The following is a 15,466-nucleotide window of genomic DNA, read 5'->3' on the forward strand; positions in this document are numbered from 1 at the left end:
CGAGCAACAGCAGGAGCAGCAGGAGAACAACACAAACAGGCAGTCAGCTGATATAGGCTGTAGATGATGGACACGATGGATGTGCGTGTGTGTGTGTGTGCGTGCGGAGAGCGAGCGAGAGCGGATCATTGAGGACTAGAACGGAGAGGGTGATGATGATGATGGTGCGCACACACAATCCAGTTTACTACACAGTGTGTCGCAGCGTAAAGTCCGCCCCAAAACAAAGGCTGTTCACTCAATGGAGGAGATTTCCTCTGAAATACAATAAAGCAATGACCGTCAAGCAAAACAGAATGTATTTATTTATTGTTAAATATGATTATTTTGTTTTTGCTTGTTTGTTTGTTGTCTTTTCTGGTCTGCTTATTATTTTTTATTATTATTATTATTATTATTATTATTATTATTATTAATTTTGTTACATTTTGTATAGAAAATATTAAATTAAATTCGATTCAATTCATTTTATTTTGTTATTTTGTAAAGACGTGGGGTGGCAGCAGCCGTACTTCCTGCCTTTATTGACACCAGAGAAGAAGAGCGAGCTGAACCGGAAGTGCGTAACCTGTCAGAAGGACGGACGGAGGTGTGGACTGTGGTTAGCTAGTGCAGGAAAGATGCTCTCCAATATCGCCAATGTTCTCAGAGCCTGTGCTACCAGAAATGTAAGTACTAACGTAAATAATGCAATGTAATGCATTGTACTGTACATCGAGTTCAATATGTCCTTGTGAAAATCTTCAGTGTTTACTCAAAGTTACAGAAGTGTCGCCGCTGTTCTGACCTTGCGAGGCCGAGTGATAGCTTGTTTGGCTAACCCACAGCGAAAACGCAGTATTAAAGACTCTATGACATATTTATTCTGTTGGTTAGTAAAGGTTTAGCTTGTGTAACTGTACTTAACTTTGTATGGTCGTTGTGGACACAGAAGCTGTGTTTTAACTGTGATAGTTACGAGACGGCATGTTAGCCCAAGTTACCCGTTACAAGTTCAGCTCATTATGTGAAGGGATGAGGGAAACATTTTATTTCCTTCTAACTGCTTATAGATGTCAGGTTGTATTGTTGATGCTCATTAATGTTTTGATATTATTCCAAATGTGTCTGTAGGATACTTAAACCGAAATAACAACTGTTCTAAAAACAATGTCTTCATATGTCTTGTCAGACCTAATGATTATTCTTATTTATTTAATATGTGACTGTTGATTCAAACGCTTGAATTTCTAAATAGGTAATAGCAGATTTAAGTTATTTTTTTCTAATACTATAATTTTTTTTCCTCCATCATTTGTCTTTTCCTCCTGTCAGGGAGCTGCAGTGGTCATATCAGCTCGCACATATGCCGACTTCACTACCCAGGCTTCCTTTGAAGTAAAGGTAAGTCTTCAAACATGAATTAATTCATTCATTCATCTACGACTGTACTGCACCATTACTTTGGTACCGCAAGGGAATGGTACCGAACCAAATTGTCCACACTCTCACACTTCAGTTTAGAATGTCCAATTAGAATAATCCCCAAATCTGTCAGTTTTTGGACAGTGTGAGAACCCGGAGAAAAACACACACACACACAAGGGGGGGGAGATCATGCAAACTCCATGGAGAAAGGCGCTTATTCTGACCGGTTCTTATTTTGTACCCAACTGGTCAATGCACACGTATTAGTTTGCATTTGTGTGTAAAACTGGACTCTCCCTTCTGTCTAGAAATGTGACCTCTTCAAGCTGGAAGAGGCTCCAGCAACTGAGGTGGTCATGACCCGTGACGAGGGTCTGCAGTATTACCGCATCATGCAGACAATAAGGCGTATGGAGCTGAAAGCAGATCAGCTTTACAAGCAGAAGATCATCAGAGGATTCTGCCATCTGTATGACGGCCAGGTAGGGTGAAATGTGATTTTAATCTATATAACAAAATGTATCAATTAAAGCTTTTAATCTATCATGATCCAACAAGAGTATTGAATTGAAACAAAGAAAAAGATGCAATTTGTTGGCGTTCATCTCCAAACATGTCTGTTTTGGACAAACATGTCAAGCTTTTTGTCTTATTCTCATAGGAAGCGTGTGCTGTTGGTATTGAAGCATCAATTAATTTGTCTGACCACCTGATCACTGCATACCGCGCCCATGGCTACACATACACCAGAGGAGGGACTGTGAAGGAGATCATGGCGGAACTCACTGGTCAGTCTGCAATGCTAGGACAACATATATTTTAGTTAAATAGAGAATTTTAACCCAATTTTACTTTAGAGCAATTTTTTTTCATCCTTGTGTGTGTGTTCATACAGGTAGAAGAGGAGGTATTGCAAAGGGCAAAGGAGGCTCCATGCACATGTACGTTAAACACTTCTATGGAGGAAATGGAATTGTTGGAGCTCAGGTATATCTCCTAATTCTTTTTTCAAATGCTTGCTCTTTATTCGGTGTATCATTTGTGTTAAGCTACTTTAAAAAGGAGCCATAATTAGACCAAAAAAATTCCACACGTTACGGCTTTAGTGTCAACATAAAACTACACTTTGATGTAATAGTGAACATGGGTGTAATAAGTGAGCCAATGTGATAGTATTCATTTAACTATTCTGTCATAAAAAGGTGATTTTAGGGGAGGGGCTTGTGAGTCTCTCTGTATTGTATTGTTATTCTTCCACCCAAATTTTGGCACGTAACTCCTCCCATAGTTTTGAGAAAACCCCAACAAATCTTATATCAAAACATTAGGATTGATGGGTAATTGCGTGCTATGACTTTTCTAAGTGTTTTGAGTAACCATGGCGACACAAATCGCAAAATAATTAATAATTTCCACATACACATACATGGGGAAAAGGTCGAAAACATGATCAGAGCCCAGCCCAATTTAGAACCTCAGTGTTGTCATACTTTAAAGCTCACATAGAGTGGTCCTGTTGCACATATATGTTAGTTATGGAGGTCTACTTACATACATTAACTTGTTTTTATGGTCAAAAACCTCCTCGTTGCTGTAAACGAGCCGATTGAAATCTGACCCTGGTTCGAATCCCGCACCATTAAAGGCAAAAAGTCCCAGAAAAATATATTTAAAAAAATAAAATAACAGCATTAATTGGAACTTCTGTTCTAGGTCCGCTTTAATGTAGAGATTTACATTGTGAGACCAGAGAACTGTCCTGAACATGTCTGCAAGAAATGACTTACACCTTACAGGAAATTTAACATTTAACAGGAAGTTAAATGTAACTTTGCTATACATTGACCGATCTGCACACGACATGATATGTGAGACAAGGGAACTTCCCTGGACACGTTTGACCAAACGGGCCATTTTACACTTCCACAAAAATAGAAAAAATTGCACTTCACAGGATCGAAATTTCGCCTCAGAATTTTCTAGTTCTATATGATGCTATTATGTTCCAACCCTTTTCATATCATTGTTTTATGAGTTTCATGTTTAACATGTCAAAGGATCAGCTGTTGTCTGATAAACCCAATGAAAACTGTGAAGTACTGTAAAACTTTCACCTTAAACTGAAATGTAACCTAACTTTAGCTATATCTTGATTTTCCTCAGGTTCCCCTGGGTGCAGGCGTGGCTCTTGCCTGTAAATATCAGGGCAACAATCAGTTGTGTGTCTGCCTCTATGGTGACGGTGCTGCAAACCAGGTATAGGACATATATCACTGTGGTGTCTGTACAAATACAGTACATTTGTTCTATCAGCTATATAGTTGTTTCAACTTTTGAGTTGGAGCTGGTCCTCATCTTGTAGAGAGCCTGTACATGCATACCTTATTCAAATCCAGTGCAGGGACATTAAATCCTGCCTTAAGAATGGGGAAATAACATCACATTGTGCTCTCTAACCTCTCTCTATTAAACATTTCAAGACATTGTATGTTAAACATGCTACAAAAACTCTTCTGTGTACACAGGGTCAGATCTTTGAAACCTACAATATGGCAGCACTTTGGAAGTTGCCTGTCATCTTCGTCTGTGAGAACAACAGGTATGGTATGGGAACATCAGTGGAGCGAGCTGCAGCCAGCACAGACTACTACAAAAGAGGAGAGTTCATCCCTGGTCTCCGGGTAAAGTTTCCACTCCATTATTTTATCCTTTTTCTCCACAAATAGAACTGATACATAGAATAATTCATATCTTATCATTAGACTGTTCGACCCACTTGCATTTGTCTTCATAAGTTACTGTATTTAGACTAGGACTGGTTATCACTGCTGTTTTCCTGAATCGATTAAAATCCGATTCACAGCGCCCTGATTAGTTTAAATTTTCACAAAACTTAAACGCTGGATTGGGATCTCCCTAACCTGGTGCATTATAAGAAATAGTTACAGTTACATTGATGCACTTTTTACTTTATATGACCACATCCATGGCTAAATAAAAAAATAAATTAAGGTGTGAATGGGGTTATACATGGTGAAGTCACTGTACATGAAGTACAGTTACCTAAATTTGTGAGTTTAAGTTTGTCAGTCTTTCAGTTTTAATTTTCTATCCACTTGAATATTGTAATATAACAAAAAAAAAGAAAAGAACATGATTTAAATGTTGGTATTTTTGTTTGTCCAGGTGGATGGCATGGATGTGCTGTGTGTTCGGGAAGCTACCAGGTTTGCCGCTGATCACTGCAGATCTGGAAAGGCGAGTTAAAATGCAGACTATCATTAATCATGAAATGTGATTTGAACTTTTTTTGAACTTGAATATATTTAACCTACATTTCTCCAGGGTCCTATTATTATGGAGCTTCAGACTTACCGCTATCATGGACACAGTATGAGTGATCCTGGTGTCAGGTAAGTGTAAATTAACATTTATTTTAGTTTTATTACCTTTAATGGTCACTATAACAAACTTTACCAGGCAAGATTTTCTAATGCTTTCATTTTTCATAACGATCCCTTTCGTGCCTTCCTACATGTCAGCTACCGAACTCGTGAGGAGATCCAGGAAGTCCGCAGCAAGAGTGACCCCATCTCCTTGCTGAAGGATCGCATGCTCAGCAACAACATGGCCAGCGTGGAGGAGCTCAAGGTAGGAGATGTTTACTTTGTAAACCTATCCAACAAAATAACCAACCTGATCCTGAATTACATTAATAATAAAACACCTAAAATATAAACAGTATTATGTATATGTTATTGTTTTTTTGTGAATAAGTAAAAATGCATTGTAAAAAAATTCAAATGTAATGTATAGTCTTTTTTTTTAAAGTGGCAACACACAATTTCTGATATCTGTAGAGCAGGGGTTCTCAAAGTTTTGAAAACCTGAGGGCCAATTTAGGAACCCAACTTTGGACTGAGGGCCGCCAAAGGAAAAAAGAAACAGAATAATATTTGTAATAATTTTAATGACCAGATTGCAGTTCTACAGTTTACACTTATTGGTCTGTATCCGGTAATGTCCAATAAACATTTAACAAGCTTAGTAGCTCCAGGATTAAAACTATCAACTGTAATTCATTGCGGGCTGCCAGAAATGTTTCTGCGGGCCGCCATTTGCCCCGGGCCGCACTTTGAGAATGGATGCAGTGGATACAAATAAATAAACACGTCTGCATTGCATGAGTAAGAGAATAAAATAATCAAAACAAGACCTACAATGGTCTGGTCTTTTTGATTCTATATGTACATCATTGTGACACACATAAGACACATCTTTAAGCCAAAAGTGAGCTATTATGCTGGAATAGATTGATTAGATGGATTGATTTTTATTTGTCATATTGATGTTTAAATGATTACACCAGTGTAGCTCTGAAAACACTAACTGCATTAATATCAATCCCTTGAAACAATAGCTGTCACCATGGTTTTCTCTTTGTCACCAGTGCAGTGTGAGAGACGACTTTATTAACAATTGAACTGTGTAATTTCTCATCCAAGAGAGTGAAGAGAATCACATCACATCCACACAGTGTGCTGCGTATGTGTGCCTCTGTTTTTAAAGTTTAGCGTTACTTTAGAGACTCATTTTAGCAATAGGGAGTCACGTAAACGTGACGTCACACGCATCTTTTTCTGGGTCAGTAGTCATGGAAAAGCATCATGTGTTAGCGGCGTCAATGTGCCTAGCACTAGTTGTGACACACCACAACACTGACTCTCAGGGAAAATGACCTGTGTCCTTACCAGCGTCCTGCTACTTCTGTGTCGTGACATGAAGGTTGATGGTTTTCTCATTAAGTTTAGAGCAATGAGATCTTAAATTGTATGTATGTGCTATGTGTTTGTCACAGAAATGTTAAAGTGATAATTGATGGGAATACTGATAAATACACTGATAATGTTTACAAAAGCATTTGGTTATTAAGGTAATTGGTGGCCATATGATATTGGTATGGAGTTTAAAAATCATAGTTAATCATAGTAAATAAGAGTTTTAAATATGTGTGAAGTAGTTAAATAATTGTACTTCTAATGTAACAGTGTTGAACCATCCTGATTGCATGATTGGAATTTTTGTTCACATCACATGGTAAATTAATATATTTCTCTGTCTTGCCCGCGATTGGTCTGTAGGAGATTGATATCGAGGTGAGGAAGGAAATTGAAGACGCTGCTCAGTTTGCCACCACAGATCCTGAACCCCCGTTGGAAGACTTGTGCAACCACATCTATCACAACGATCCACCGATGGAAGTGCGCGGCACGAACCCGTGGTCCGTGCTGAAGTCTGTTAGCTAAAGTTTTGTCTGCCCTTTCTTTTAATCACCTCTTCCACCCTGTAATATATGAACACCCCTACATCCATATATTACCCCTATGTCATCGGTATACGCACATCATCAAATGTACCATGTGGTGCCTCGGACCCAGAGCTTAATGCATCAACAAGAAATTCAGTTTCAACAGCAGGGGCCATATTTACACAGTTGTTCTGTCAGTTAAACAAACAGAGATGGAACATCATTTAAAGTGCTGGTTTACTCATCAGTCCTTTTTGTGTTTTGACCATCTCATGAAAGTCCTCTCATATTTATTTATTTTTCACAGACAATGGTGGGCTATTTATAATGACGCTACAAGTATTCATTTTGGGTTTAGCTCAAGAAATTCCTGGAGCTACTTAATTTAAACGCATAATGAAGATTTTATTAATTTTAAACTACAAACAATTTAGTAAATCTGGCCTTCAGCGAATATATTGAGTTTATTCTAAAATTGCTTGTTTGATGTATATCTCGGGCCGTTTCTGAGGTGTTTATTAAGCAAATTCCCGTCTATTACGGTTCATTTCAAGAAGAGACAGCAAACAGATTCAGTCTCTTCCTCCTCACAAGCTTAACATAACATGACAACAAATGAAATGTTTTGTCATAGCATAAACTGAGTTTTGTTGAGCGACGTAGTATACATCAGGCCTCTGTATTATAAAAAGTACTTTGTTGTCTTTGTACTCAAGTGTACATGATGCATAATAAGTTGATTCAACCAGACGCATAAACTGGAGCACGGTAAAGACTGCTGTCATGATCATCATTCATGAAATTTCTCCACTACATTTTAATTGATCTTGCCAAACCTAACAAACAAACAAACACATGCCTGGCAGATCTTGTGCTGTTTTATGTTTATGTTGCACTCCAAAATGAGCTGCATCAAAGTCAGATGTGATGGATGTTCAGTGTGTTTACATTCACTGGGTTAAGTTGTGTAAGAATATCTGTTGTTCCAAATATGTCTACATAAAATCAACACAATCTTAATCAGTGCTGAATGTGAACACTGACTTGTCTGAATTCTTGAGCTAACCTTAACTACTCCAAATTTTCCTAATCTGGGAGATATTTCATCAGCACCTTGTGTCACTTGTATGTTTTTCCTCAGAAGGTGTTTTGTGATATTTTTCCACATCAGCTGAGGCGCATCATTGGCTTACATGTACAGGAATATATGGATTCCAGTCTGTTTTCTGTCTTGGAACAGATCATCGTGACAAAAACGGGTAATGTTCTGTTCTACACAACAGACTGAAACTGTATTTGTTGTAAACTGTTACATTGAGGGTGAGGGATGGCTCAAGGAAACACTGGTTTTTATGTGCGAGCCAATAATAAAAAGACTGTAAAGTACATTTGTATATATCACGTCCTTTGTCTCTGTAAATTGTAAATTTATCATTTCCACATTTACTTATTTCTGTAGGATCTGAGGCTCATTCTAAAGCAGGTTTGGTTACAGTCGTGTGATGAGTTTGACGACTTCTGTCCAGCAGAGAATCGATTTATCCATTTTCTACTGCTTTATCCTCTACGCTGTGCCTATCTCAGTAAAAATCTGAGTTAAAATCAGTTATTCTGACAATAATGCATTGAAAGATCTTCACAGACCAGTGTATGTCGAAGTTGAGTTTGGATGCTGGTTTTAGACTGCCTGTTGTCATCCCAGGTCAAAAGCTGATGGTGTACTTATAACCTTGGGGAGTGATGTACGGGGTACAAGAAGACAAAAATGTACATTTTGAAACTGGCATATAAATAGACAATACATTCAAATTCAGCCAAATATTGCAGTAGATTTCTTTAAAAACTAAGAGCTATTTGGTGATAGATAACAGGGCGTTGGGCTTACACACAGACACAGGTGGAGACAAAAGTTACAAGTGGTTAGTTTATATATTTTAGTTAATTTACTAAAAAAGAAGTTGTGTATACAGTTAGCTATTTACACGTTTGTGTTCCTAATTATTATTTGCATATTTACATGTTCAAATACAGTATTTACAGCAGCATGTTTAAATCCATAATTAGCTGAATCTGCCTTTGTGGTTCTAACTCACATTTACCTGTCTAAGTCCTTCTAGCTTCTCAGTGGTTGCTTCAAAAGTAAACAGGAAGTGGTGTTGTTGTTGTGGAGCTGCTGAAGTGGGGAGAACAGTAAAGTGTTGCTTAGAAAATGTCCTCCATCTGGCTGTTTATTCATATATAGAGTGATCCAACCACCACTCATCAAACATTAACGTTACACTAGTAAAACGAAGAAGTGATGAGACACGTAGCGCCAGGAGGGGGCGGTAGTGCAACTTTGAGGATGCAAGGCTGCTGCAAGACTTGAACGAAGAAGAAGAAGAAGAAGAGGCAGAAGCCCCTGAACTGAACTGCTAAAAGGTAGAGTCCAGTGCTCTGAGAAGATCTACACAATGGAGTTAGTTCCTCTCCCTGGTGTGAAGCTGCAGGCTCTGCTCTGCTATTCTCTCCTCCTCCTCTTCTTCACCTCTGCTGAGGAAAACCTGCGAAACTCCCAGTGTCACAACTACGCGGGAGGACACGTCTATCCCGGAGAGGCTTTCCGTGTCCCGGTGTCTGACCATTCACTGCACCTCAGCAAAGCCAAGAGTGAGTGTTTTTGTTTTTGCATGTTGTCAGTTGCAGGTGCTCTGTCAGACTGTGTCTGGCTTCTCAGAAGTACTGTATTCTTTGATTTATTTAAGCAGCTGCAGCTTCAGCCTTCAGTCAGGAGCGAATATTTTACACTTAAATCCTAATACTTAAATGTTAGTGTCACCTTTACATGTGTTTGGCCTGACTTGGTACCTGATGGTCGCTGTAGGACACGTCAGTCTCTTAAATTCACGTGCTTGTCTTCTCCCCGCCCCTCAGACACATGATTTAATTTCACTGACAAAAGTGGGTTGGACAAAATGATAGAAAACACAGACAGGGCCGTTCATAGTCATTTTCATGCCCATGGCAGGGCCGGCCCAAGCCTCCATGGGGCCCTAAGCAACATTTCATTTTGGGGCCCTCTGTAACTGCCAATAATAATGATTATCGATCATTCACACACCTACTATACGAAAGCTATTCTATTTATTCTACTCTGTCACAAATACAAATACACTTGTAAAACTAAATGTGAGAGCTTTTTGTTCTGACACCAGATTTGCAAACGTACAAAAACATCTTTCAATTAATATTTGGCAAAATCAGCAACTCCCCCTACTGGAGACACAGAGAATCAATACAGATAAATACAAATAAAAGCTATTAATACAATAAAGATATTAAGGTCTGAAAATCTAAAAATGTGCACAGTCTTTGGGGCGGGGATTCAAAATACACTCCTGTCATACAAAGATTTGACTTTTATATGTAAAAAACACGGCATTAAGTAAAATAAACAAATACATATCAAACAAATACTTAAATAATAATGTAAATCAACAGAGGCCCCCAGAACAAGGTAATAAAAATGGTTTATGAATAAAATATAAAGTTAAATAATCACATCTGACAACTATGTAAAAACTGAGAAAAAGTAAAAAAAAATTTAGTTGATTGCTCTTGGGGGCCCTAAGCAGCGGCTTAGTTCGCCTGGCCCATGGAAACATTAAGATGTGGTGTCCTTCTCTCTCAGGTCACACATTGAAACACTTGGAAATTAAAAATGTCAACCCTAGCGTGTTATTGGAGCATATAACAATAATTTTATGCTTCAAAATGATTTATTTTTATGGAGAAAAATCAAGGGCCATGAAGGTACCATGTGGGTCCTTGCCCATCTGTGGTAAAACAAATCCAAAAAAAGTATATACTATACAACAGGGGTCTCAAACGTGCGTTCCCCCAATCGATTACATGCGGCCCCCCACTTAATATCATGTTATAATGAAAACATGGCCCACGACCTCACCGTCTATTAAACACAGTGTGTAGCTGAGGCACATCTTCCAGTGAGGTGGTAGAATATAATGTTTTTTTATAAAAGTAATAATAAGACATTTGGTCATAATTATACCATTATTTAATGTATCATATACAACATTCAATCACATATATAAATACACTTGTTGGGGCCAGAACCAAGAATGGCAATGGCCGAAACGGCTCCTGGTACGAATTTTAATTACAGTTGTCCACACTATTATTTATGTCATATAAAATAAATGTTTGTTTTTGATATTAATACATACATTTTGCATCATAAATAGTATTATTAAGTGTGCGTGTGACATCATGATGCAATAGTTTTTTTCCACTTTTTGTTCTCTAGGCCAGCCCCATCTTGACCACAATAGATGCGCATTGGCCCACCAGGTCATTTGAGTTTGAGACCCCTGCTATACAAGAATAACACAAATAAAGTAAAAGGAACATCATTTTAGATATTTTAAGACAGTGTCTCTCAATCCTGGACCTCGGAGACCACTCACTGTCCTGCATGTGTTAGATGTTTCCTTGCTCCAACACACCTGGTTGATTTCATAGACGCACCATTATTATTTTTTGAGATATTACCACAAATGCATGTGAAGGCCTCCCCTGGTTGGTCATATTTAACAATAACACTTTCTGTGACGAGAGTAAAGAACAGAGTAAAGAAATTTGAAAATATTCACATTTAAGAAGTTGAAAATAAAACACTCAAACCAATTAATCAATTATCAACACTGTTGGCAAATCATTTATAATCATTTCATTGCTTGATTTTTTTTCAGCCCTACATTTAATAATTTTAGCATACATTTACTAGAAAGAAAAATATGTATAATCAGTCCTTCAAACATATGATTGTCTTCCTGCATTAGTTTCAAAGCCAGCACCACACTGGGAAGGAACCGCTGTCATCAACAGGGAATTCAAGGAGGTGAAGATATCTGACTATAAGGGAAAATATCTTGTCTTCTTCTTCTATCCTCTGGACTTGTGAGTAACATTTAATGTGTACATTTCATAATCACTTAGTTTGCAGTATGATTCTTGCATCACTGAGTATGTTCAGACATTGATGTGGTCGTTTCTGCTGCAGCACGTTTGTCTGCCCCACTGAGATCATTGCGTTCAGCGACCGTGTGCATGAGTTTCGTGCCATCAACACAGAAGTGGTTGCCTGCTCCGTCGACTCCCAGTTCACCCACCTGGCCTGGTAAGATGGTTCACTTTAATGACTGGATAATAACACATTTCCAATAATGGATGTACATAAGACACTTCTGTGCAAATAATTCCTTTCGACCTAAAAGTGTAACTAAACCCCTCTTCTTCTCAGTGCCTGATTTTTGAAAAATGCCCCCCCCCCCCCCCCCCAAAAAAAAAAAAGAGCCGAGAGAGAGGAGTTTTACTTAAGGTTGCTCTTTTCTAAATGTTCCTCCTCTGTAACAGGATTAATACGCCCAGGAAGCAGGGAGGACTTGGAGAAATGAAAATCCCTCTGTTGTCCGACCTCACTCATCAGATTTCAAAAGATTACGGCGTCTACCTGGAGGACCAGGGACACACACTGAGGTACGATAAGATAAGATAGTCCTTTATTAGTCCCACAGTGGGGAAATTTACATTGTTTCAGCAGCAAGACAATAAAAATAATACATAAAAAAGTTTTAATAAAAGAATGTAAATTATAGACAGTTTCCAGAATATTTACAGTATAAACAGAGATTGAACATGTATATTGCACCATCTTTACGTTTATGGCTACATTTATTGGTCAATAATTAAATATGTTGCATAACACACTGTTATTCCACAACAGAACATTAGGTAATAATTATAGGATTAGGTATAAATGAAACTAATGGTTGGGATGGGATTGATATTTCTTCCCTTTTTAAATGAATATAAGAGTTGGTCTTTCACTGGCAATGAATGCACTTCATTGTGCTCCACGTTATGCCATTATCATAGTTGTTCGTGTCTTTTTAAGGGGACTCTTCATCATCGATGACAAAGGCATCCTGAGGCAGATCACTATGAACGACCTTCCAGTCGGAAGGTCTGTCGACGAGACACTGCGACTGGTGCAGGCCTTCCAGTACACTGACAAACACGGAGAAGGTTTGAGAAGCTCATTTCAACAATTTGACTGCTGAAATTCAGTTTTTTTTTGTTTTTCAAGTGGTATCTGGTTGTGGCTTTAAATATTCGAACGTGAACTCCCATTTTGAACCCTTGAGATATGTGATTTGACCAGCACCACACAGACGCCACCTGCCACCACCCACCTGTTGGATGATACCAACTGTCAATCACACTAGGGACCACTCATATGTGCCATGCTTTATCATCGGTGTTCCTCTAAATAGTAATTAGTTGTTTTTACACACACACACCAATTAGTGATGGGGAATTTGCTCTCTGCATTTAACTTATCCTTCTTACACATCAGTCGTGAACACACACAAGCTAAGAACAGGAGCAAGCAGTGGGTAGCATTTATCTGTGTGAAAGTGAGATCTTTTTTTTTTTTGATTCTGTGGAACTGTTTTTCTATAATGGCTGACTTTACTGAAATCATGTTTTTTTTTCCACAGTGTGTCCAGCAGGATGGAAGCCAGGCAGCGATACAGTGAGTATCACTTGATCAGAGTGGACTGAATCTGTACAAATACTACATTTGATCTAATATACTTCTTTCTTTTTTTTTTTTTTTCAAAAACAAACATTTACAAAATGTACAGTGCTTTGTGCTTGAGCAGAAACATTTCAAAACAAGCTAAATCAAAATTCAGTGTATATTAAATACATTTAATACAAGACAATTTAAAAACAAACAAACAGCAATTTAAAATGTTCATAAAATAATTGAAAGCGGGTCTTGATTACTATAACACTACTGTATAATGTAATCTTAATTCCTTTTTTTGTGCACTCATTTTTCCCACAGATCATTCCAGACCCTTCCGGCAAGCTGAAGTATTTTGATAAGCTGAACTGATCAGTGTAAACTCCACTTACTGATGGTTCAAATAAAGTGTGTTTTTGTAAAAAAAAAAAAAAAAAAATTGTATGGCCATTCTTTAGATCCCTCTTTCACCTTAATTTCCTTCAGTGCTGAAAGTTTCACAGTCTACACAGAAATACACAGAAAGAAATAAGACGTTAGATTTAGATATTAACAGTGTGCACAGCTTGGCTGTGAAAGAAGCCACGCTCATTGTAAGCATTTATCTATTAAAGGAACATCTGTGTGCTGATCCTTAACTGTCAAATGGTTTGCTTTACAGGCTTCAAACTTAGCAGGTGACTCACTAAAGACCAGTGTGCCATTGATGGTTCACAAATTCAAGGGAAAGGGTACATGTGGCATTTTACTATTGAATGATGATGTTTACACAGTTGGCTGGTGACATTTTTGCATCACCTCAAAGATTTTTTAAAGTAATTTTAAGACATGTCACACACCCTGCTGAAGTTCAGTATTAAAAGAAAAGGGGCAGAATAAATGCTGTGGGATTGCCACATTAACCATCTGGAGGGTTCTCAGAGAAAGAAAAATATTCATCGAGTGGTAGTTCTCTGGGCAAAAACGCCTCACAGAGATCAGAGGGGAATGACCAGACTGAGATGATATAAAGGCAACCGTAACTCAAATAACTCACCAATTACAGCCAAGGTACGCATGTGACCCATCGTTAAATGCACAATATACAGAACCTTGAGGCAGATGGGCTACAACAGCAGGTGCTGCTCCTGCCATGTATTTAAGTGTTTCTATATTAATTCTGTAGATTAAAGTACATGGTGACGGATTTTTAGATCGGCAAGCAAGAAATTGCATGACTGGTTTACAGCAGCTATGTGGATACATACATATAACTATTAAGAGCCTAGATCATGTAGCAAGGTCTTGTAGTTACACTAAAGTTACACTAATATAGCACCTGTTATCGCTTGCTCGCTCCGAACTTTCATTTTGACCATAATGATCACAGTTCATTCGCCGCCCTGCCTTTATATTGGTGCTAAAAATTCATAAATTATAAAGAAACAAATCTAAAATCATACAATCACCCTGAAGGGCAGTTGATTGAGACTTAAATGTTGTGTATGTGAAACTTGTTCTCTCTTATTTACTCATGGATTATTGTTTACTCAGCTGAAAGGAGGACAGGTCATGTTTCGCTCTCTGGGTCTGGTTAATGTTTACCTTTAAATTAAGATTAGTGCTCAACCGATGGTGCTGTGTATGGCAGAACTTATTTTTGAAATTGCCAACACCCTGTTTTGTTATAATGCTCATACTGGCCATAGAGGTCTGATGGTCAGCTGGTCGCTATACAAATTAGAATAAAGGCAAGTTTTCTTAACACAAGATGCATATATAGCATACACAGTTATGTAACATTATTGTGATATATATTTCTCTGTCTAGAAATGGTTTGTATTAGTTCACATATACACATGTGAAAAGTTTCGAATTGTGAAAAAAAACCTGAATAAACACCGTGTTTCGTACACAAAGCCTTTGATGACTTTCATCTTAAGTACAATAAGTGACAATAACTTGATGGTCACCAATACTGTCAACCTTAAACATAAACACATTTGAAGACATAACATATTGAACAGAAAGTGTTTCCAACTTTAACGGCTTCTGTCTGAACCAATCTCTGAAACTTCCGCTACAAAACGCACCTCTTTATGGTTCTCTATGGATTAATGAGCACATTCGCCTCCAGGGACGCACGAAGAGAAGTCGCTTGTGACACTAAGCCACTC

The 15,466-nt window shown here is 38.0% G+C and overlaps 2 protein-coding genes across 2 annotated transcripts; both read left to right on the forward strand.

The window, feature by feature from the left end:
- Window positions 1–567: 567 nt before the first annotated feature.
- On the forward strand, window positions 568–8,101 carry pdha1a (pyruvate dehydrogenase E1 subunit alpha 1a). The gene is made up of 11 exons (XM_083889842.1): window positions 568–668; window positions 1,315–1,383; window positions 1,716–1,889; window positions 2,069–2,195; window positions 2,303–2,394; window positions 3,571–3,663; window positions 3,933–4,088; window positions 4,594–4,665; window positions 4,753–4,820; window positions 4,950–5,058; window positions 6,549–8,101. Exons 1-11 carry the CDS (start codon window positions 621–623, stop codon window positions 6,711–6,713), a joined length of 1,173 nt encoding a protein of 390 aa, XP_083745968.1. The 5' UTR covers window positions 568–620; the 3' UTR covers window positions 6,714–8,101.
- Window positions 8,102–9,103: 1,002 nt separating this feature from the next.
- On the forward strand, window positions 9,104–13,696 carry prdx4 (peroxiredoxin 4). The gene is made up of 7 exons (XM_083890444.1): window positions 9,104–9,364; window positions 11,557–11,674; window positions 11,778–11,894; window positions 12,131–12,253; window positions 12,672–12,802; window positions 13,279–13,313; window positions 13,632–13,696. The coding sequence occupies exons 1-7, from the start codon at window positions 9,169–9,171 to the stop codon at window positions 13,680–13,682; spliced, it is 771 nt and encodes a 256-aa protein (XP_083746570.1). The 5' UTR covers window positions 9,104–9,168; the 3' UTR covers window positions 13,683–13,696.
- The last annotated feature ends 1,770 nt before the right edge of the window (window positions 13,697–15,466 follow it).

This window comes from Microchirus variegatus, assembly GCF_963457635.1.
Source record: "Microchirus variegatus genome assembly, chromosome: 5".
NCBI lineage: Eukaryota > Metazoa > Chordata > Actinopteri > Pleuronectiformes > Soleidae > Microchirus > Microchirus variegatus.

What these genes read in the sequence shown, in the direction of transcription:
- pdha1a (XM_083889842.1), top strand. Translation starts at nt 621, where the DNA reads ATGCTCTCCAATATCGCCAATGTTCTCAGAGCCTGTGCTACCAGAAAT. An exon ending in GATCATGGCGGAACTCACTG is followed by an intron (nt 2,196 to 2,302) that starts GTCAGTCTGCAA and finishes GTGTTCATACAG; the next exon opens with GTAGAAGAGGAGGTATTGCA. An exon ending in ATGAGTGATCCTGGTGTCAG is followed by an intron (nt 4,821 to 4,949) that starts GTAAGTGTAAAT and finishes CCTACATGTCAG; the next exon opens with CTACCGAACTCGTGAGGAGA.
- prdx4 (XM_083890444.1), top strand. Translation starts at nt 9,169, where the DNA reads ATGGAGTTAGTTCCTCTCCCTGGTGTGAAGCTGCAGGCTCTGCTCTGC. An exon ending in CACTGACAAACACGGAGAAG is followed by an intron (nt 12,803 to 13,278) that starts GTTTGAGAAGCT and finishes TTTTTTCCACAG; the next exon opens with TGTGTCCAGCAGGATGGAAG. An exon ending in GGAAGCCAGGCAGCGATACA is followed by an intron (nt 13,314 to 13,631) that starts GTGAGTATCACT and finishes TTTTTCCCACAG; the next exon opens with ATCATTCCAGACCCTTCCGG.